The 21,446-nt window shown below is 46.0% G+C and overlaps 1 protein-coding gene across 6 annotated transcripts in view; it reads left to right on the top strand.

Annotated features, from left to right (window-relative positions):
- Nucleotides 1-21,446, top strand: part of LARGE1 (LARGE xylosyl- and glucuronyltransferase 1) — a 611,943-nt gene that overhangs the window by 456,514 nt on the left and 133,983 nt on the right. For all 6 annotated transcript variants that reach the window (XM_086401204.1, XM_086401203.1, XM_086401201.1 and 3 more), the window contains one exon: nucleotides 18,842-18,946. In XM_086401204.1, the coding sequence (XP_086257330.1) occupies nucleotides 18,842-18,946 (105 nt within the window). The remainder of the gene's footprint in view (nucleotides 1-18,841; nucleotides 18,947-21,446) is intronic.

Here is a 21,446-nt window from a genome sequence, read left to right as displayed (position 1 = left end):
GGGGGTGAGATTTTTACATGTGAATTTTGGAATACATAAATACTCAGTCTGTATGTGTGCTCAGTAGCGTCTGACTCTTGTGACCCCATGGACTGTAGCCCTCCAAGCTCCTCTGTCCGTGGAATTTTCCAGGCAAGAATACTGGAGTGGGTTGCCATGCCCTCCTCCAGGGGATCTTCCCGACCCAGGGACTGAACCTGCGTCTCTTGTGTCTCCTGCATTGGCAGGTGGACTCTTTACCACTGACACCACCTGGGAAGCCCATTCAGTCTGTAGCGTATGGTAAACAAAGCTGATCAGTGGATTTATGGGACAGGGCTCCATGGACAGTAGCACATAAACGGTGTAACTGTTGGAATATAAAATAGGGATGTTTCATGGCTGACATGTTCCCTTAGTGTAAGTGATGGCAGGATACATAACACAGCTCAGAGACCTCATATGTTTCATCTGGGCCAGAGCACTTGCCAGTGAGGAGAGGAATCAGGGCGTGACACTGGCCATCATGGCTTCTCTCTGCCTGGCTCATGCCTCGGGATTACTTGATTTTAGGAAGGAGCTCCAACCATTGTAGATCGGACCCTCGATGTCATTTCAGTTGCTTCATCCAGTACGTAGATTAAATGTGCTTCAGTGAAGAGCACCTCTGATATATGTTCAAAATGTTCTGGGTAAAGTATAAAATGAGGGGTTTTCCCATTTTTCAGTTTTCTGAGAAAACTTTGAGAGAACCCAGGCAAGTAGTGGAAAACACAGAAAGTAAAACAATCATAGGAAGTGGAGATCAGAGCAGAGTTACTACTGTGTGAATTTAGCCAGAACCAATTATTTAAAAAAAAAGAAAAACAGAATCCAGGAGAGAGAGGGAGACAGAGTCAGATGGAGTCAGAATGAGGAGGAACTTGCCCCAGTCAGCTGTTGGCTGTGCGCCAGGTCAAGGTTCGTGTTCAGGGCCAGGTCCCTTGGTCATGGGTGAACCTCTCTCTCCTTGACTGTAACTGACTCTCTGGGCATAAGATGTAGCTTGTAAACCCCACCCACTGCGGGTGGGACGAGTGGCTTGCTGTGTGGGATACTAGACTGTGTGTATGGAGTTGTCCACATTTGGAAGCCAGCAAAAGGACAGCATCTCAAAGTCTTAGCTCTAAGACAGTCCTAAGTTTTTATATGGTGACAATGAAGTCACTTCGTCCCTGGCCCACCATTAGAAACTGGAAAATGGGAAACAGGTTTTGAAAACTCACGTACAGCAAGTCACAGAGACCATGGAAGACGTTTAAACAAAGAGGAATCTAACAGGCACTGTGTGTGTGCAAATGTTCTGTTTTATTTATTACTCATTTATAGCCTGCTGTCTTTTACAAAAGGTTTTAGGCAACTTGGAAGAAGAGACACAGGAATTTATGGACAAGCATCATTGTGTGTGCTAAGTTGGTTCAGTTGTGTCTGACTCTTTGGTACCCTAGGGACTGTAGCCCACCAGGCTCCTCTGTCTGTGGGATTCTCCAAGAATAATGGAGTGGGTTGCCATGTCCTTCTCCAGGGGATCTTTCCAACTGAGGGACTAACCTCGCATCTCTAAATCTCCTGCACAGACAGGCGGGTTCTTTACCACTAGCGCCACCTGGTTATATCTGACTCTATTTTGAAAGTTGAACTCTGAGCCTCTTGGCAGTCTGCTTAGTCAGTTAGAGGATTCTTGCTCCAAAAGAATATATATCATTTATTTTCAGTGGATTTGAGTTAACCCCATTGTTTAGTTTTGAAAGGAATTTCTTACCTTGGATTTCCCAAAAGGAATACTGACCTAGAACCATGGTAGACAGTGTCCTCAACAGTATCCCTGCCATAAATGCAACAGAAAGTTTTATAAAGCCTTTCTGTTCCGTGTCCAGCATCCCATTTTCCCCTAAGGCACTAGCCTTCCGTGCAGACCCTGGCAGTGTGGGTTAGGCATGCAGGATTCTACGATTCCACTACTGGCCTTCAGAGAGTCAACCACTGTGTCTTCTCTCTGCTGGGCCTTTGGCAGACCTACATAGCAGATTATCCAGTATTAATTTCTGGCACAGGAAAAAAAAAAAAAAAAACAGGCCATTTTTTAAACTATAATGTAAATTAATTGAAGTAGTCCTCACTTTGGCTTAGGAAAGAGGATGGGAAAACTGCAACCATCTGCAAGGGAGTCACACTAGAACTTCTAAACCTGTGGGCTGAAGGGAGTGTGTCATTTTTCTGCAGTTTTCAGTCTTTACCCAAGTTGGGCATCTTCCCCTCCTTGGATGTCTCTGGAGTGTTATTCTGACATATCCACCATGCAGCCAGATCCCTTGCTGACCTATTCATTGTCAAACACTCCTGAGCCCTAAATAAGGAACAAATGTCATCCCAGGCCTATTTTCACCTGCCACTTGCTACAAAGTCGGTGACCTTTTCCAAATCGAGCCTGTGACAACAGCTTTTTACGCAGTCAGCTCACCTGGGACAGACACGTGGGAGCTGCCCCCAGCGTCCCTTTTCTGGAGGCCTCAGCACTGGAGCCTCGCTGTTCACCTGTAGCTCTTTCTGCTTCCCCTGGCAATGCTCTGAGCAGGGAACATGTCCTTTCTCCTCAAATATCAGCTCAGCTCTGCTTTCAACCCTGCCCTCTGTCTTCTCTAGCAGATATCCCTCCCCGTCACTCTCCATGCCTTCATCTATGTTACTTTCATAGTATCTCTTAGCATCACTCGGAGTTTTATCATATATCTATTTGTCCAGCTTCCCTGCTGCAATGAACATACCCAAGAGACAGAGACCTTGGGATTCAGGCTTTGTTTTTGTTGTTGTTTATGACTCAGAGCCCAGAACAGTGCCTGGCACATAATTGGCACTTGGATGGAGGATGGATGGATGGATGGATGGACGGACAGATGGATGGGTGGGTGGACAGACAGATGGATAGGTGGATGGATGAGTGGGTGAGCGGGCGAACTTGGATTGAAGTGCAGTGTCTGGCTCCATATTCAAAGTCACTGCTTAGTGCTCATCGCAGGCATCCTCCCCTTTTGCTCTCCCAGCCACTACCCAACCATGGCTGTGACTTTACCAGACAAAAATGTTCTACCCTAAACTTGGAAGCCTGCACTTAGTTTCTATCAGAAAGGATTTCAGAACTATGAAGGGCAAGGTTCTGCTCCTTGTTATTGTTGGTGATTCGGTGCCATTCCAGGGGAAGGCCATTAGCTCACTCCTCTGAGCATGTTGCCCTTGGCTTGCTAAGAGGACTCTCTCCCAGAAGGGCAGCAAGGTGCAGGCTTATAGAGGGGGCCTTCTCTAGCTGAATCCCCAGGGGCCATGTGGCATGCTTGCTGCTCAGCATTCAGGGATGTTGGGTGGGAATAGTCTGTGTCAGGGCCTGAAGGAAGCTATGCTTCATCTATGCACCCAGTTCTAGCTGTTCATTTCAGCAGCCTTCATTTCCAAGTTGATATGGAGTGGCTGAGAGGCTCAGTTTTGTTAAGAAACAAGGGTTCTGGTCCCTACTCAGCTGTGTGATCTTGAGAATATCATTTCCCCTGGCTACAACTCAATTTCATCTGGTATACTGTGGAAAAAGTTAGACTACATGATTACTAAGGTTTTTGCCAGGTGTAATGTTTTTAATTATGTTAAGATCTCCTATTTGTATGGTCTTCAAATTTCCTCTTAAAGTCTGCCTTTTGTTAGCATATCTCCATAACACGTATTAATAGTTCAGTCTATCTGGTCATGTGTGCTTTGTCCCACAGCCTTTTCAAGGGGGAGAACCCCATCTCATCTACAGACTTGGCACCCAGAGACTGACACAGTGCCCCAGTACTCGTGCATTCAGTGAGCAGTACAACCCACCTCTTCCTTCTGCATTTGCATACTCATTGGTTGAGTTATAAACGTGCGTGAAGCATCCCCAAAGACAGGTAACTTGTGCAGAATTCATAAATCATCCGTGCATAGGTTCTCAGAATCTTATCACCCATGCATGCCCTCTCTGACACCTCTTGGAAACGGAAACTTCTTTCTAATCCTTCTCCTTTAACTTCATCCCAGTGAAACAACACCAAGGCTTTGGGATCACACTCAGATCCCAGCTCCATCATTTGCTACCTAGTTGTGTGAAACTGTGCTGGTTACTTTGCATCTTTGAGCTTCAGGTTTCTTCATTGTAAATAAGGATAATAATACTAACCTTGCAGGGTTGGTTGCAGGATCAAAGTAGCCTCTAGCGCAGTACCTAAGATGTACTCAGTGATTTTAGTTGCTCCCTCCTGGGTTTAGTGCAAGACACCCTTTCCCCTCAGAGCTTTCCCAGCCAACCCTTGGCAGTTGTTCTCTAGGCGTCTTAGTCTATGACACCTTTATTGTTATCTGTCTTGAAACATCTGAACTGACTTCTGAAAAAGGACCATAGGGTGCTACGAGCCAGGGCACACCGTGGTACCTACGGAAGTGTTTCCTCCTTTCATAGCCCAGTGTCCTGAAAACAACGGGTGCTCAGTTCATGTTGCTCGATGGCAAAGGCGACAGCACAGTGTGCAGGAGCGGAGCATCTTCACCATGTGGCCTTGCTCAGGTCGCGGGCCCTCTTTCTGCTTTAGTTCTCATCATTCAAAAGAAAAGTCTGGATCAAAATATTCCCCAGGCCCTTGCAGTTTTGATATCCTGTGCTGTGACGCTGTATCAGGTTTTAACAAAAGTACAAAAACCTCCTCTTGGGTGCAGGAGTTTCCCTCGACACAGAGAGGCCTCCTGCATATGGGAGCGCAGACTTCTTGCGTGAGCAGCTGCCCTCAGGTCGTTGACAAAGAGTAATGTGTTTGGGGCTCAGCTTTCCTTCAGAAGTAGGCTGGCTTGGCCATCCCATTGTTCTAGGGGGAAGGACCGGCACTGGTTTCTCTCCCGGAAGAATGTGCATCATGACACATGGGTACCAGGTGTTTCCAGCTGAAGCAGAAGCGAGGAAGAGACCTTGATTTTTCACTAAGAATGCTGAGGACGTCTATTACAGATCTCAGGATCTCACAGAGCATCTTGTGAAGGAAAGGTGAGGACAGTTATAATTAAATGGTGGTAAATATGAGCTTTGGGATCAAGACTGCTTGTTGGCAGATTTCAGATCTAGAAAGATCTCACACAGGGACCGTCTAGAATCTCGACCCTTAGATCCCCATTGGCTCCTCTTGACACAACACCGCATGGAGGCCTTCTGCTGTTCGCTGGGGGAGGAGGGGGACATGCACAACCTCTTTCAGGAAGACTTCTTTTCTGGCTTCTCTTCCTCTTTTGCTCAACAGCAGCTAAGCATTGCGGGGGAGGGGTAGCCCTCCACCTTGGTCTTCTTTTCCACTAACCTCTCCTATACATGAGCTTATGTTTTTAAATATCATTTAAGGTCAAAATCTGCAGTTTGGATCTCAGGCATAACTTAGGAAAAACAGAACTCCTGATTCCACCCAAATGGTTCTGTCGCCATACTTTGGAAGACCACTCAGTAATGAAAAGGAATGTGATAATAATACAAGTGACAACTTGGGTGAATTTCAAAAACATTATGCTGAGTACAGGGAGTCAATCACACAAAACTGCACACTCTGTGATTTTGTGATTCTTTTCATGTGCAATTCTAGGAAAGGTTAAACTGTGGTAACAGGAAGGAGATCAGGGGTTACCTGGAGCTGAGTTTCAGGGAAGTGGATTAATTGCAAAAGGGCCATAAAAAAACTTAGGCTGCTGGAATAGTTCTGTATCCTGATGGTGATGATGGTTATGTGACTGTACACAACTGCCACCGTTTGTCAAAGCTGCACTTACTTAACGTGGATGAACTTAGTGAGTTTTATTGTACTTCAGTAAAGCTTAGGGGAAAAGAATGACTCCATAGTTTCTGGCCTAAGCAACTGGGCAGCTGGAGAGAGTGAGCAGCTCTTTCCTGACCTGGGTGACACTGGTTAGAGCAAGTGCAGAGGAGAAAAGTCAAGATTTCAATTTGGGATTTTAAATCTGAGATGCCTCTTAGCTGTCCAGAGTAGAGGCGTCAGGTGGGCAGTTGAATTTATGATTCTTGAAGTCAGTATAGAGGTCAGACTAGAGACATAAATTTTGGAGTTATCGACATATAGGTGGTATTTGAAGCAGTGGCCTGGAGGAGATGACCGAGGGTGCAGGGCGGGAATGGAAAAGAGAAGAGCTTGGGGAGGTGGGGGTTGGGGTCAGGAGTGAGGGCGTCCCAGGCACAACAGCCTTTGTAGTGAAGATGCAACAGGACAAACTGTGTAAAAGTACTATTGGCCTACTGCAGTTGTTCCTGCCATGCTAGCTGACCATTCTCATTTGTTTTATTAAGTTGAAATTCACATGATTTATAAATAGCCATTTTTTAAATGTGCCGTTCAGTGGTGCTTAGTTACTTACAGCATTATGAGGTGATCTCCTCTGTCTAGTTTCAGGACTTTTTCATCACCCCAGATAAGCACTGTGTACTCATCAAATAATCACTCCACATCCCCTCTCCCCTGTCCTCTGCTAACCACTGATCTGCTATCTTTATGGATCTGCCTCTTCTGGATACATCCTATAAGAGGAATCATAGACTATACGGCCTTTTGTGTCTCGCTGCTTTCATTGAGCGTGATGTGTCTGAGGTTCGTCCAAGTTGCAGCGTGTATCAGTACTTTGTTCCTTTTTATGGCTGAATACATTATTTTATTTTATTATTCTCCTACTTCTGTCCCCACACTGACTCCTGAGGATGCATGCGTGATTGAGTGTTCTTGCCCAAAAACTTTTCTCCAGTTCTCTGAAAACTCAAGTGGGTGTCCTACAGTTCATTTCAATTCCGGTAGTGGTGTGAGCAACAGACCCCACGGGTTTAGGGCTCAGACCCACAAGACTACCTATACTTCAGATACCAGTGAAATGAGGTCATTAGGGTGGGCCCTGATCTAATCTGATTAGTGTTCTTATAAGAGGGGATGAGGACATAGACCCACAGAGGAATGACCACACGAGGACCCAGGGAGAAGATGACCCTTTTGTGGGCCCAGGAGAGAGACCTCAGAAGAAACAACTTGTCAAAACCTCAATCTCAAACTTCTAGCCTCCAGAACTGTGAAGGTGTTAGTCACTCAGTAGTGTCCAACTCTTTGCGACCCCATGGACTGAAGCCAGCTGGGCTGTTCATTTCATGGTATTCTCCAGGCAAGAATACTAAAGTGGGTAGCCATTCCCTTCTCCATGGGATCTTCCTGACCCAGGGATCGAACCCAGGTCTTCCTCACTGCAGGCAGATTCTTTACCATCTGAGCCTTAATTATCCACTGTTTAAGCTACCCAGTCTCTGGTACTTTGTTACAGCAGCCTTATACACACTATAAGGATGTAAGCTCCACCAAGGGGAGGAACCATCTCAGGGTCCACCCATCTTTGCATCCACGCAACTCATCTTGGCTCTGATGTATATTCACTAGCTGTTTGGTGAATGTATGAATTACTTACCTCAAGGTGAAGATAGAGATCTTTGAAATATGGATATTCTGTTAACCCTGTACAGAGTGGTCCATGGGCAGTGCTCCTTTATCCTTTCAGTTTCTCTGTTTTGAATTTCCTGCCTGTCCTTCTTCACAGAAGGAGCATAACTACAGCTTGATAATCTGCCCAAGGACCAGCCTTAAGAATATAGAGAGATTTTTGTGCTCAAGCTTCCTGAGTGCTTCTCAGACACACAGGGGCCTCTCTGGATAACTCCCACCTGCTAGGCTGTGTGTCAAAGAATAAAGTTTGCTCAGTATCTGTATTTTGCAGAAATAGAATACCAGTAAATAATAATGTTATAATTTCAGAAACACTGCTATTGAGGGAAAAAAATCAGGTAATAGCTACATAAGATTCAGAAAGGCTTGGTCATAATGATAAGACTGAAAGTTAAGCAGTATTTTATAGTTTACAATCTTTCATTTCACCCTGAAAACAACCTTATGATGGCATAAAGGTGAATTTTATCATCATCCATTTTGTAAAATGAAAATAATAACAAAATGATAAAAACTAAAGCTCAAAAGTGGAGTCGTTTGGGCCCAGGTTGTGTACAGTAAGTAACTGGAAAAGCCAGAAGTTTAAATGTTGCCCTTTGAATCCTGCAAGCAAGTACTTCTTATGGAACCCCAGTGGGGAAAGTTAGAGGGTTTCTCCTAGGCCCTTTTATTAGTGATTCAAGGAGTGTCTGTGAGTGAAGGATCTGAAAGATGCCAACCCACTGTGTTTTTAAAGAGAGACTGACCCAGGGAGTTCACGGATAGAAGTGGTAGTAGCTGGACTCAGGCCAGCTCTGTGCCCCAGCTGAGGCCCCGTCTGAGAGGTGACAGCAGCCGAGTGTCCTGGGAGTCGGTGTGATAAAAGCAGCCTTGGAAGAGAGCCCAGCGGCTGGCTCCACGTCCCTTTTTCATTTTTCCCATTTCCAAAGACCAGAGATCACGGAAGGAAGAAGAGAGAGATCATTATTTGAGATCGAGCAGGAGTTTTCAAACCATAAATTAAGTTAAAGTGGGCTCACTTGGGACTGACTCGAGGGATGGGAACTTGTCCTTGTAACTTGGCAGACGAAATCATTGTCTGGACCTTTATTGGATTGCAGGCTCTTCTCTGTGTCTCAGCCCTGCCTTTTTTATTCTCCCTAGATGCTCCTGGGTAGGATGTGCTCTTAGCTCAGCACCCTGGGATTACCGCTAAAAGAGATTAGACTCAGAGTGCCCTGATGGGGACCAAAGGACTCTTTAGAGCCCCCTAACCCTAACCTCTGCCTGTAGTCCCAGGACGCACCATGGGCAGAAACAGTGGGCTTATCACATATTCCTTGACCAGCCTTTTCCCCCATCTTCTCTAGGTCCTTTGGAGCTTTTTGCCCACAGCTGTGCCAGCTGCAGCCCTTCCCCTGGGGAGAGGAATACCTTACAGCTGGTTCCCAACCACGAGTGTAGCTATAAAACATGGGTTTTTTGCAACAAGAAGACCTGAACACAAGCCCCAGCTCTCTGGTGCTTAGTCACACGTCTTTGACACATGACTTTCCCTCTCAATCTCAGTTTCCCTTCTGTGCTCACCTCACTGGCTTGTTGTAAGGCACTCTGAAATGATGCAAGACAAGCACGTTGTCTGGTGCCTGGGCGAAGTGCTCATGGAGCAGGGACTGCCCTGGGAACACAGCCTTCAGCTGTGCATACACACACAGGAAGAACGTGTCTGAGGACAGTCCAGCATGAGGAGAAAGGCTTTGCTTGCCTAGAATAAAGAGATCTTACGACCAGGTTGGAAGGGAGCTTCGAGCTCCTCAAATCTAGTGTTCTGCTTGATGTAGGTGAGCCCTCTCCCACCTGCAGCCTGCTGGGTGACCTCCCACTCCCAAAGGTCCCCAGGCCCGCTTTGCATCAGAATTCATGCTGCTGTCCTTTGCAGAGAAACTCCTTGGCCTCACCCTGGGAGAATCTGCTTCAGTAAGATTTGGGCAGGGCCTGGCAGACCACAGCCAAAAGGCTTGAGAAGCTTTTTGTAGAGATCACATAACCCAGAAGGTTATGTTCTGGGTCTGTTCCTTTACCACTGTGTCTCCAGCAGTTGGCAGGGTCCCCGGTGCACAGTAGGAATGTGATGAACACCTGCCAGGTAGGTGTTCAATCATGCAGCCTCATCTAGAACTGTCCCAGTGCCCAGAAGCTTCTCCCTGAAAATGCAGCTCACTTCTGTTTGGGCAAACTCCGGTGGTACTTACAGTCTGGCCCATAAGAAGCAAAATCTATCTTCCTTCAATCTTAACTCATGCAGCCTAATTCTACCTTCTAGAGTGACACTGATTCTAATTCCTCTTAGAAGGGATTATCCCTCAGCTATAGAGGTCAGTAAGGGTGAAGTATTTTTGTCCAAATGAAATCAGGGTTGGCTGAACCAAGGTATAAACTGGAGCCAGGGGTGCTTCAACAAGCAGCCCAAAGGAAACAAAAGGATGGACGATGGGACCTTTTTAATTAGAGCATGTGGACTCCATCTCAAGGACCAAAACGTGGGGTATAGAAACCTGGTTAAGGATCTCAGTGCACCCTTGTGAAATAGAATCCTTTGCCATTTTAGAGAGGCAGAACCTGAGAAGCTAAGAACTTGCCCAGGATTACCATTCAGGCATAGAAGAGCTTGAAATTTGAACCAGATGAGAATTAAAATTCAAGGAAAGAAGAGGAGGCCAAGTTGGAGAAGCTTAAACATAGGGGAAAAACAAACCACGTGGTGTAGAGTTGGTGGTGGAGTCCCAACTCTTGTGTTGATGGTGTAACATCTCCCTCCCTTTCTGTGGGCTTCATCTGTCAGAGTAGGCGATTCGAGGGGAATTACTAAGCCCTCCTCAGCCCCTGTGAACCTCTGTGATCCGAGAGTGCATTTAGCTGGAGCTGAACGGAAGAAGTTGGAGCTGTGAAACCTGCAAGTTCAGAAACAGTCCTTTCAAGCCTTTCAGGGTTGTTTAAATACCCTTTTGTGTCGCATCTTCTCAGGAGATGTTTTATTGTTCGGCACCCACTCGTAGTGGGGGGGTGGGGGTGCACCTGTGGCTGTGAAGGATTCTGTCAGATGTTTAGTAAATGACAATGTGATACTCTTGTGTTTTCCTTATTACAGCCATCCTGCACTCACACATGCATGCAATGGTGCTATTAAAGCCTTTCTCTTTTAAAATAGCTTAGTAGAATATGTAAGAGGTTGGAAGTGCATTGTTAACTTTCTCTGCTGATACTCAGGACAGTTTTCATATTCACCTGCTGCCTTAAGCACAGCTGGTTTGGTGTGCAGCAGTGATTGGCAGACTCCCTCTGTGTACCCAGGAGCTTCCCAGGGGGTGAGGAAAGAGAGCTCTGGAAGCATCCATGATCAGGACGAGAGCTACTGCTCCTGGTGTTTACCTGGAGAGGTTAACTAGTGCCCACCTAATTCCATGCCATTCACATAGAGCCCACCAGTTCCAGGCTAGGTTTATGGGTAACAGATAGTATTTACTTTTCATTTATCCATTCATCTGTCCCTCCATCCACACTATACTAGGCCCCAGGAGCATTAACTTTTTCAGTCAAGAAAGCAAAATCATTAAATTTGACTTCTAAATATTTCTGTGGCCAAGTAAAGCAAAATATTGGGTTGGCCCAAAAGTTCATTTGAGTTTTTCCTTAACAGCATACTAAAACCCAAACAAACTTTTTGGCCAACCCAATAGAGTAGCAAGGGGCTTCCCTGAGGGAAAGGCGACCAAGTATGAATCTGCTAAGGTGTCAGGGAAACAGAGGTGATGAGGATGGAGCCAGGAAGGGGATGAGTTTGAAAAATAAAAGATAAAACCTGTAGGAGCTGGTTATAGCAGTGATGTGAGAGGTGAGGGGGGCAGGGTGTCTTGGTTGACTCAAAGGTCCTGGCTTTGGTGACAAGTTGGGTCTTGATGCTACCAACCAACAGAATAGGCAGGAATCAGGCTGTTATTTATGAAGAGAAAATTATGGATCTGATTTTGATCAGTTTGAGTTGAAGGTCTCTGTGAAAGAGCCAAATGAACCCGTGAGCAGGTAGTTGGATTTAGGAGTAAGAAGCTCTGGAAAGCAGTCTGAGATGGAGATGGGTAACGATCTTCCTTTTGGTAGTATTTGAAGCCACTGGAGTAGATTCCATCACCCAGGGATAAAATGTAGAGCAAAGAGAGGGGCCGAGGATGGGCGTTGGGGAGCCCAGCTTTGAAGGGGAGGCAGAGGGAGGGGAGCCCCTGAAGGAGGCAGGGAAGGAGTGTTCAGAGGGAAGAAAACAGCCCCGAGACTAGTGCCACAGAAGTTAAAGGCTTCAGTGGGGCGGGGGAGAGGCCAGTAGGGCGGCAGGTAGGGGAGCCATTGGCCAAATTTCCTAGAGTCCTGCCTATGTAGCTAGTGTCAGTGCTTCAAGCAGAAAACCTAGACTTCACGAACAATGACGATCACAAAAGAGAAGTCGAAAAATGCCTCTAGTTGAGCACCTACCAAGGCCCGGGTGCTTTATTTATGCATATTATTTATCTGCACATTTATTTTTGGAGGCAAGTGGGGAAATTCTATTCTTGTCCTTTTACTGATAAGGAACTTGAGGCCCAGAGAAATTATGCCTTGGTCAAGCCATAGATAACTGGGGCTAGAACTCTGTTTTGCCTCGTTCTAAAACCCTTTGTCTTTCTAATTTACACCTGGTGGATGAATGCCCCACCTGTCCTTGCCATATCCAGGGTGCCCCCTGGAAGCATCACCATGCCCTGCTCCCTTGGGCCCTCACCTCCTGAATGGCAGGAGCCTTGCCTGGAGCCAAAAGCTGCGGAAGGAGGGAGCCAGGGGAGCTCCCAGTCTGGAGTCATTCGTCTGCTGGCTGGTGACACCAACACCAGGGCCCCACCAGAAGAGCAAGCTTGTTTGCTCTTGTCTGGCTGTTCATGGTGATGTATGAATAAGCAAAGAAGACAGCTTCATTTTCGTAAGTTAACTTGTGCCTAGAGTAAGGAAGACGGGAAACAGTGCACTTAATCATAACCACAGGGCCAGCACAGAAAACAATGACAAAGCCTTTTCTGTTTGCCATGGTGTTTTATGATAATAACTCCTAAGGAGAGGAGACAGACGGTGTGGGATGCTGAGGGAGGCGGCACACCAGCCACCTGAGTCATCTCCCTGAGAGGATTCCCTGGGATTTTTCCTCTTAATGGAATGGCAAGCCCAGGATGTGTTTGCATCATCAAGATTAAGGTTTTAGACTTTGACGTCAAGAGACCACACCCTGATTGCAGATGCCGCCTGGCTGGTGAGCTGGGATTGGCAAAGCTGTGAAGGATAATCTGTCTCACATGTGCTGTCACTGGGGACCTGGGGGGACCTGATGTCTAGGAGGGTGTGACAGAATAGCAGTGTCATCCGAGAAGCTTTGGGGGAAGCCCAGGAGCTTGGAGGTTGGGTGGAAGGGGCAAGTGTGGCTGAGGTTCGGCAGGGGCTGTGGTAGATGCTCCAGGGGAGATGGGAAGTAGACTTCACCCACCCTGCCCATAGAATCCACTACTCCCTGCCCTCCACTCCTCTGACTTATCAGCATTTCTGTCATTGCAAGCATCTTGCTAAGTCATAATTGTTTATCTTTCTCCTTCTAACTGCCTCTAGGGTGCAGACTGTATTTTATTTGTCTTTGATTCCTTAGTACTTTGTGTGGTATCTGACACAAAGCAAACCCTCAGTCAGTATTAAACTTAACCAAAGCCTAGGCAGAGTAAGGGTGGTGTCAGCTAAGGAAGCAAGGAAATGGCTGAGACCACAGATGCCTGAATCCAGGTAGAGGGGAAAGAATATAGGGCTGGGGGACTCTGGGTATAATGTTAAGTGTAGATACCTACTGAACATTTTACTGTTTTCTGGACATTGTTTACTGGCGATCTGTGAATAAGCAAAGAACACAGCTTCATTTTCACGAATTAACTTGTGCCTGTGTGTGTGTACTCAGTCGTGTCTGACTCTTTGCAACCCCAAGGACTGTAGCCCACCAGGCTCCTCTGTCCATGAGATTTCCCAGACGAGAAAGGTGGAGCGCGTTGCCATTCCCTACCCAGGGATCGAACCCACGTCTCTCGAGTCTGCTGCATTGGCAGTCAGGTTCTTTACCACTAGCGCCACCTGGAAAGCCCTAACTTGTACCTAGAGAAAAGAAAATGTTTAAAGTATGTACTTTTTGTCCACACCGTGTTATAAATGAACGGAAAAAAAAAAAAAAAAACAGGCACAGAGAGATTAAGTAACTAGTCAAAGGTCACACAGCTATCAGCTGGGCAGGGAGCCAGGATTGGAGCCCAGGGAGTCTGGCTCTGTCATTCGCTTTCATCACCACTGTACTACACTCGGGAAGTGTAGCACTAGAGGAGGCCGCTGGACTCTGCTGGTCGATGAACTGGATTTATACACCACATGAGTTGATTGTGTGCTAGTGGCTCTTCAGGGGAACCTTGCCATTGACTAAAGCAGAGACAGAGCTCCCAGACCTTGATGAATAATTCTCAAATTTTAATATACATCCAAATTACCTGGGGAATTTTTGAATGCATATTACCAGACTCAATGGCCAGAATTCTTATTTAGATGAGTGTTAGGTGACAAGGTAATTAATATGTAATATTATACCCACACTCCCAGACCTTAGAGATAAAATAGAAAAATGAGAACAAAATGTCACCTGATTTTGCTGGTAACAGTAAGTTTGGAGGATTTAACTTAATGTGCATCTACAGTGGATATTCATTTTGCAGACAAAAGTCCATATAGTCATAGTTATAGTTTTTCCAGTAGTCATGTAGGGACGTGAGATTTGGACCATAAAGAAGACTGAGAACCAAAGAATTGATGCTTTTGAACTGTGGTGCTGGAGAAGACTCTTGAGAGTCCCTTGGGCAGCAAAGAGATCAAATTAGTCATTCCTAAAGGAAATCAACCCTGAATATTCATTGGAAGGACTAATGCTGAAGTTGAAGCTCCAATACTTTGGCCACCTAATGCAAAGAGCCAACTCATTGGAAAAGACACTGATGCTGGGAAAGACTGAGGGCAGAAGGGCCATCAGAGGATGAGATGGGTTGGATGGCATCATCAACTCAGTGGACATGAATTTGAGCAAACTCCGGGAGATAGTGAAGGATAGGTAAGCCTGGTGTGCTGCAGTCCATGGGGTCACAAAGAGTTGGATACATCTGAGTGAGTGAACGACAACAGCAGTGGATATTCAGAATACCAACCCCAGAGCTGGAATGGCCCAGCTTGTCACAGGAAGCATGCAGTGACTGCAGCCTGGTTCAGAGGGGGCCTGCCCTGTGAGACTCATCCAAGGCTACCCTCTGCTGGCAGGCTGGCTCCTGGGAGCGAGGAGGAAGGAGGGCGGGGCTGAGCTACCTGAACTCAGGTCTCTCTGAAACTCATGGGAGCAGGTAATTCCTTCCACATGCCCTTAATGAGAAATGGGAAGCAGCCTTCCAGTCACAATGAATTTCACAGCTGAGGCCCAGAAATCTGTCTTAACAAGAAGCTCTGGTGTTTCTTGATCTTCCCAACCCAGGGATTGAACCCAGGTCTCCTGCATTGCAGGCAGATTCTTTACCATCTGAGCCACCAGGGAAGCCCTAATTGGTCCTCAGACCACACTTAAAGAAACAAAGTTCTAGCGACTTTCCTGGCAGTCCAGTGGCTAAGACTTTGCCTTCCAATGCAGGGTGTGTGGGTTCAGTCCCTTTTTGGGGAGCTAAGATCCCGCATGCCTCATGGCCAAAAAGTCAGAACATAAACAACAGAAACAATACTGTAACAAAGTCAACAAAGACTTGAAAAATGGTCCATGTCAAAAAAAAAAAATCTTAAAAAAATAATATTCTAGAAAGTCTTTGTTCTAGAAACAAAGTGCTAGCTGACCTCCAAAAAGAAAACCATGTGGATGGACTTGCTGTCTTTCAGAAGCTGACAGATGAGCTTGAATGATGGTATTTCAAAAGAGCTGTTACATTACTTACATGGTGTTTCACATGGCCCAGCCCCTGTGGTTAGCCTTAACATATGTGAAGTCATTTAAACCCGTGAAGTCACAATAGTTAGATATTAGGGCAGAGAGAGGTTAAGTAATTTTCTCCAAGCTGCACAGCTGAAACGTGGCAGGGCTCGAAATTGGAACCAGGATGTCTGGCTCCAGTCTTGCCCTCTGGCTACACTGCTACAAGTGGTTCCGTATCCACTGACACAGATTTCTGCAGGGGTGAAGGCACCAAGCAGTCCGCCCAGGGTGTTCCCAAACCCACTGGCAAACCCCAGCTATCAATTTACTCATTGACAGAGCAGCTAATGAATTCATCTAAAAAAGCAAAATGAAGTCTTAGTAGCTGTTTATTATTTTGCCTTCCCAACCAGTGGATATTAAAATTCTAACTATCATGTTGCTAATTAAGGATTTTGTTTTCTTCACCTTGAAGAGGACTGGCATAACGTGAAAGGGCTGTATGCCACCATCATAAGAAATGCAGCCCGGGTGCAAAACGAGAGAAGGAGCACTTGGATGTTATTCTTTGAGATCACATGTTTTAAGGTTAACAATGCAAATTACTCCTTCTCTGGAGATAAAGACCTTCAGTTGAAGACTCCAGTAGAGCAACCCATATAAAAAATGCTTCAGGAGCTGTCACCCCATGTTGGCAGTTTTCCACGCAGCTGAGAATAATGCCAGGGTTCCCAGAGCCGAGTGGGAGAATGTGTTGATTTTGGCAAATGGAGAAAGGATGAAATGCTTTGCAGTGTCAGAAATGTGGGGACGCTAATATACTAACATAAGTGGTCTCCAATCAGGAGAGATTTATGTACCAGACATCATTTATTTAGCAGACATTTATTAATGCGTTAGTGTGTTAGCTATTACACAGTCCTTCCCTTGGTCAAATGGAGAGATGGACATTTACAGATGAGATGTGTATGTGAATATTATCCACTGTGTCCTTGGCAGGACGTAAGTCAGCAGACGGCAGAAATACCCAGAAGTGCTAGGTAGAAATGTCCCCCATCACAGGCATCTTCTTGCTAGAGATGAGCCTGAAAGGAATACTGTTGAGGGTTGGCAGGTGGGCAGGCCTAGCGAGAGCTGTATGAGCAAGACAGATGTGAGGACACAAGCAGCAGAACTGTGCACTTTCGTGTGGCTATTAGAGAATTCACCTGTAGAAGTAGATTGAGGCAGAATACAGTTCACAGAATTCCAGAAAGTGGAATTTGGACTTCCAGACAGCTGAAGATTGTCTTTTGTGAAATTCAGATGGCCATCCTAGATTCAATGAAACCTCATTCCCTTTTGTCATTTCTGAGCAGGTGACACTCTTCCTTCATCGTACCAAAAAGCCATGATGGTGCCAACTAAGGTCATTAGTAATGATGAACAAGCTCCCCCAAAGACCCCATATCCCCTTTGCATTCTAACCTCAGAGCGAGATTATTTAGTAGGCTCTCTAACAAGGTCACAGCATCGGGACTCGGCACGCAGCTTGCTTGACTGAGGGCACCGCGCCTTTCAGTTCTGTTTTACACAAACGTCCCAAGCTTGTTGCGTGTGAAATTGATTGGCTCTTGCACTTGCTGAATTGGTGATCTGTTTTTCTGAGGGATTCTACATGTATTGGATATGATCATATACAATGACAAAGTGGGTGGTAGTATTTTTCCTATGCCTCTAATTTATGTATTTGTGCTGGGGTGATGATTTAGATGGGAGCTCGATAAATTGATCAAGTAAATTACACCAAACCCACACACCATCATTTCAAGGAGCTGTCATCACACCAAGGAGGTTTTATTTCACCCAGCATGGTATTCTCGGAGAACCACTGTTTTCTTCACATGCTGCTGGGCTTTCATTTGGTCAGAAACGGCTTTATTTCTCAGACTGGCCAACAATATAAGAATTTTAGCTCCAAAAGGCATTGGTTAGCTGTGACAGACAGTGCCTGTTCATCTCCTGTGACCTTTAGCAAGTTATTTAAACTTTCTGCGTCTCAGTTTCTCATCCTATAAAATGTAGATTCATCATTTCTACCTCAAACATTTGTCCTAAAGGTAAGCAATAATGCACTGACAGTGGAAAGAATCCGGACGTTAGACGACTATGGATGCATATCTTAGCTCTGCTGCTACTTGTGCAAATCATGATCCCACGTGAGCCCACAGTTTCTTAGTCTATAAAAGCTGTTGATCATAGTTGCATGGAGGAATGGCTTCTGCACGTGGCAGGATAGGGTTGTCTAAGAGAAGACAGCTGATTCTGATGCCTACCTGCCCCACCTAGAAGACCTGAGTCCAGAAACATTAACACACAAGGAAGTTGGGGTGAGTGGCGGACTCACCTGAGGTGCTAAAGCTGCTAAGAAATTGCCTGAGAGACCTGACTCACCTTTGATCCTATGTGATTCTCATTATACTCACAAGCAACGCCAACGTCAGAGCCAAGCTCTGGGGACAGAGAAGCAGTTGTTCCTCTAGAAAACACTCCTGCCTTGCTGACACAAGACAGACTGGATGTGATAGTCAAAATGCTGTGAGAGGGAGGCTGTTCTCTGGGATATCCTTTCTCATTAGCCAAGGGTCCTTTCTTCCTTTCTGAGTGAGAAAATTAGCTCATGCCCTGAAAGCCAGTACATTAATATACCTTGAGAAAGAACTGGAACATTTAAAGAAGAGTATAGCAGTAAATAATACATGTTGCATGAGTTAAGGGATGGATGGATGGATAGATGAATGATTGGGGATTCTGGCTTTATCACAGACTAACTGAATGACCTTGCATACTGTCAGTTCAGTCCTGTCCGACTCTTTTCGACCCCATGGACTGCACCCTGCCAGGCTCCTCTGTCCATGGGATTCTCCAGGCAAGAATACTGGAGTGGGTTGCTGTGCACTCCTGCAGGGGATCTTCCTGACCCAGGGAGCAAACCCACATCTCCTGCATTGGCAGGCAAATTCTTTGCTACTAGTGGCACCTGGGAAACCATGAATGACCTTGGGCAAGTTAATTAGCTATTGTGGGTGACCTCCATTTCTTTTCTATAAAATAGGGATGATGAAAATGGCTAAGCTGCCTAAGTGTGAGAATTAAATACGTTAATAGAAGTTAAGCACTTACATCAGGTCTCGGTACCTCATAAACGAAAGCTGCATTACGATGATTTGCTGCTGTTCCCTGTTCTGTACTCACGTGGCTCGGCTTCTTTTATGACTTTTGCATTCTCTGTACTTTGCAGGTCAGCAGGTCCTGGGCCTGGTAGAGAACCAGAGTGATTGGTACCTTGGAAACCTGTGGAAAAATCACCGTCCTTGGCCTGCCCTTGGAAGAGGCTACAACACAGGTAAACTCAGGAGGGTGACATGCTGGGCACTGGAGGGTGGGGTGCAATGTGATGTGAGGACTTTCTCAGGAAGAGGAGGTAAGTCAAAGCACGGAGAAGCCACCTGGTTGCCTGAGCTTGGCAGCAGACTGTACTCGAGTTCGCCCTCTGGTGCTTGCTTAGGGCTGCAGCTACAGGCAGTGTCGTTCCTGGGCCGTGGCAGTCGGTGGCATTCTCTCCTGACCTCCAGTCCCTGATCCAGCTGGCATCTTTATGAGTGTCACCTGTAGGATTCATTGTCTTTGTATGGGGATCAAAGTAGCTGATTTTTTTTTTTTTTTTTTTTGCCTACAACCTGTCATAGTTGCAGCATGTAGGATCTAGTTCCCTGTGTGGGTACTAAGTCACTTCAGTCACCTCTGACTCTTTGCAACCCCATGGACTATAGCCCACCAGGCTCCTCTGTCCATGGAATTTTCCAGGCAAGAATACTGGAGTGGGGTGCCATTTCCTCCTCCAGGGGATCTTCCCAACCCAGGGATCGAACCCACATCTCTTACATCTCCTGAATTGGCAGGAGAGTTCTTTACCACTAGCGCCACCTTGGAAGGCCTTAATTCCCTGACTAGGAATCAAACCCAAGCACCCTGCATTGGGAGTGTAGAGTCTTAGTCACTGTACCCCTGGGGAAGTCCCCTGATGTCTTACTGACTCTTAAAGTTTCTGATTAAAAGTGACATAATTTTCTTTTGCAATTTTTTTTAACTCGAAGTATAGTTGATTTATAATGTGTTAGTTTCAGACATATGGCAGTGATTCAGCTATACATATTTTTTTTCAGATTCTTTTCCCTTATAGGTTTTTACAAAATATTGAATATAGTTCCCTGTGCTATACAGTAGGTCCTTGCTGGCTATCTATTTTTTATATAGTAGTATGTATATGCTAATCTCAAACTCCTAATTTATCCCTCCCCCCTTCCACCTTGGTAACCATCAGTTTGTTTTCTATGTCTATGTGTCTATTTCTGCTTTGTATATAAGTTCATTTGTACCTTTTTCTTTCAGATTCCACATATAAGTGATGCATATGATGCTTGTCTTTCTCTGAATGGCTTCCTTCACTTAGTATGATCATCTCTAGTTGCATTCATGTTGCTGCAAGTGGTATTATTTCATCCTTTTGTGGCTGAGTAATATTCCATCATGTGTATATACCACATCTTCTTTATCCTTTCATCTAACAAGGAACTTTCACGTTGCTTTCATGTTTTGGCTGTTGTAAATAATGCTGCAGTGAACACTGAGGTGCATATGTCTTTTCCAAGAAGTGACATTTCCAACAACATTAAATTGGCTAAAGGATACCATGTGGTTGTGCCCACCTTCATTGGGTGTGGCCAAATGTAACACAGCCATGTGCCTGGAAGGAGAAAAGGCAGATATATTTGGTAATTGGTAGTTAAAAGGAGCATAGCCCCTAAACACCCTGTGTCAGAAATCAAATCCATTTTCTGTCTTGCTGCTAACCCCACACATGGGTCTCTTCTCTTCTTTGTCTCTATTGGTAGTGTCATTCATTCATTCATTCTTCGTTCACCTCCTGTCTGTCTAACACTTACTGTGTGCTGGGCCCTGTGCTAGTGTACCAGACATAGCCCATGACCTTTAGAGCTTATAAAGAAGGAAACTAGAGTAATCTCCCCTCTTTAGGCTCTGGTCCTGCCACTGTCTACCTTCAGAATGCCTCCGGAGATCCTCTTTGCTTTGACACCCAGTTCTCAAGGGTGAAGACCTGTGTTGTGGGTCAGGATGAGAACTTGGAGCTCAGGGAGAGCAGTAGGATAGGCCAGACCAAGAAGGGCTGGGACTCAGAACCTAGACCAGCTCTACTGAGTTAGGGCAGGGTTCTGGGGGTGGTGCCCCCGAAGGTGATATGTGGTAGACGATCCTGGAGACTCAGATGAGTCTGTAGTGGGAGGAGTCAGTCAGCTTTGAGTGCTGAGGGTCAGATGCAAATATGAGACCCCAGCGGCCACAGGATGAAGGATGAGAGTTGAGCATCCAGATGTGCACATTCAGAGATCGGGTCAGAGTGGGGTCAAAGCTGGAATAAGACAAGGAAAGAAAGGTCCAGGCTGAATGTCCTGGGCAGCCAGAGGTCAGGGATGCATGTATTGAAGGCCGTCCTGAGTGGGGAGACATTCCTTAGCTGACATTTGCCAGAAGGTCCAGGCGTCCCTCACAGGATGTCATTTTCCTCTGTAACACCTACCAGGCATCACAACCTGCGGGGGCTGCAGTTGACAAATTTTAACCTCCAGCACTTCCCTGCTGTACAGGGTATTAACCCTTGAGTCACAGAATGGTGGGGGATTCTGGCCATCCCTGAGAGAGGCCATGTTCAGGGTGGTTGTTGTTCGGTCGCTCAGTTGTGTCCGACTCTTTGCAATCCCATGGACTGCAGCACTCCAGGCTTCCCTGTCCTTCACCATCTCCCGGAGCTTGCTCAAACTCATGTC

The sequence above is a fragment of the Bos grunniens genome, chromosome 5 (genome assembly GCF_055505025.1).
Source record: "Bos grunniens cultivar Pamir isolate PY7600 chromosome 5, Bosgru_T2T1.0, whole genome shotgun sequence".
NCBI classification, from domain to species: domain Eukaryota; kingdom Metazoa; phylum Chordata; class Mammalia; order Artiodactyla; family Bovidae; genus Bos; species Bos grunniens.
Note: the sequence above shows the minus strand (reverse complement) of the source record. Positions and strands in the feature narration are given on the sequence as shown.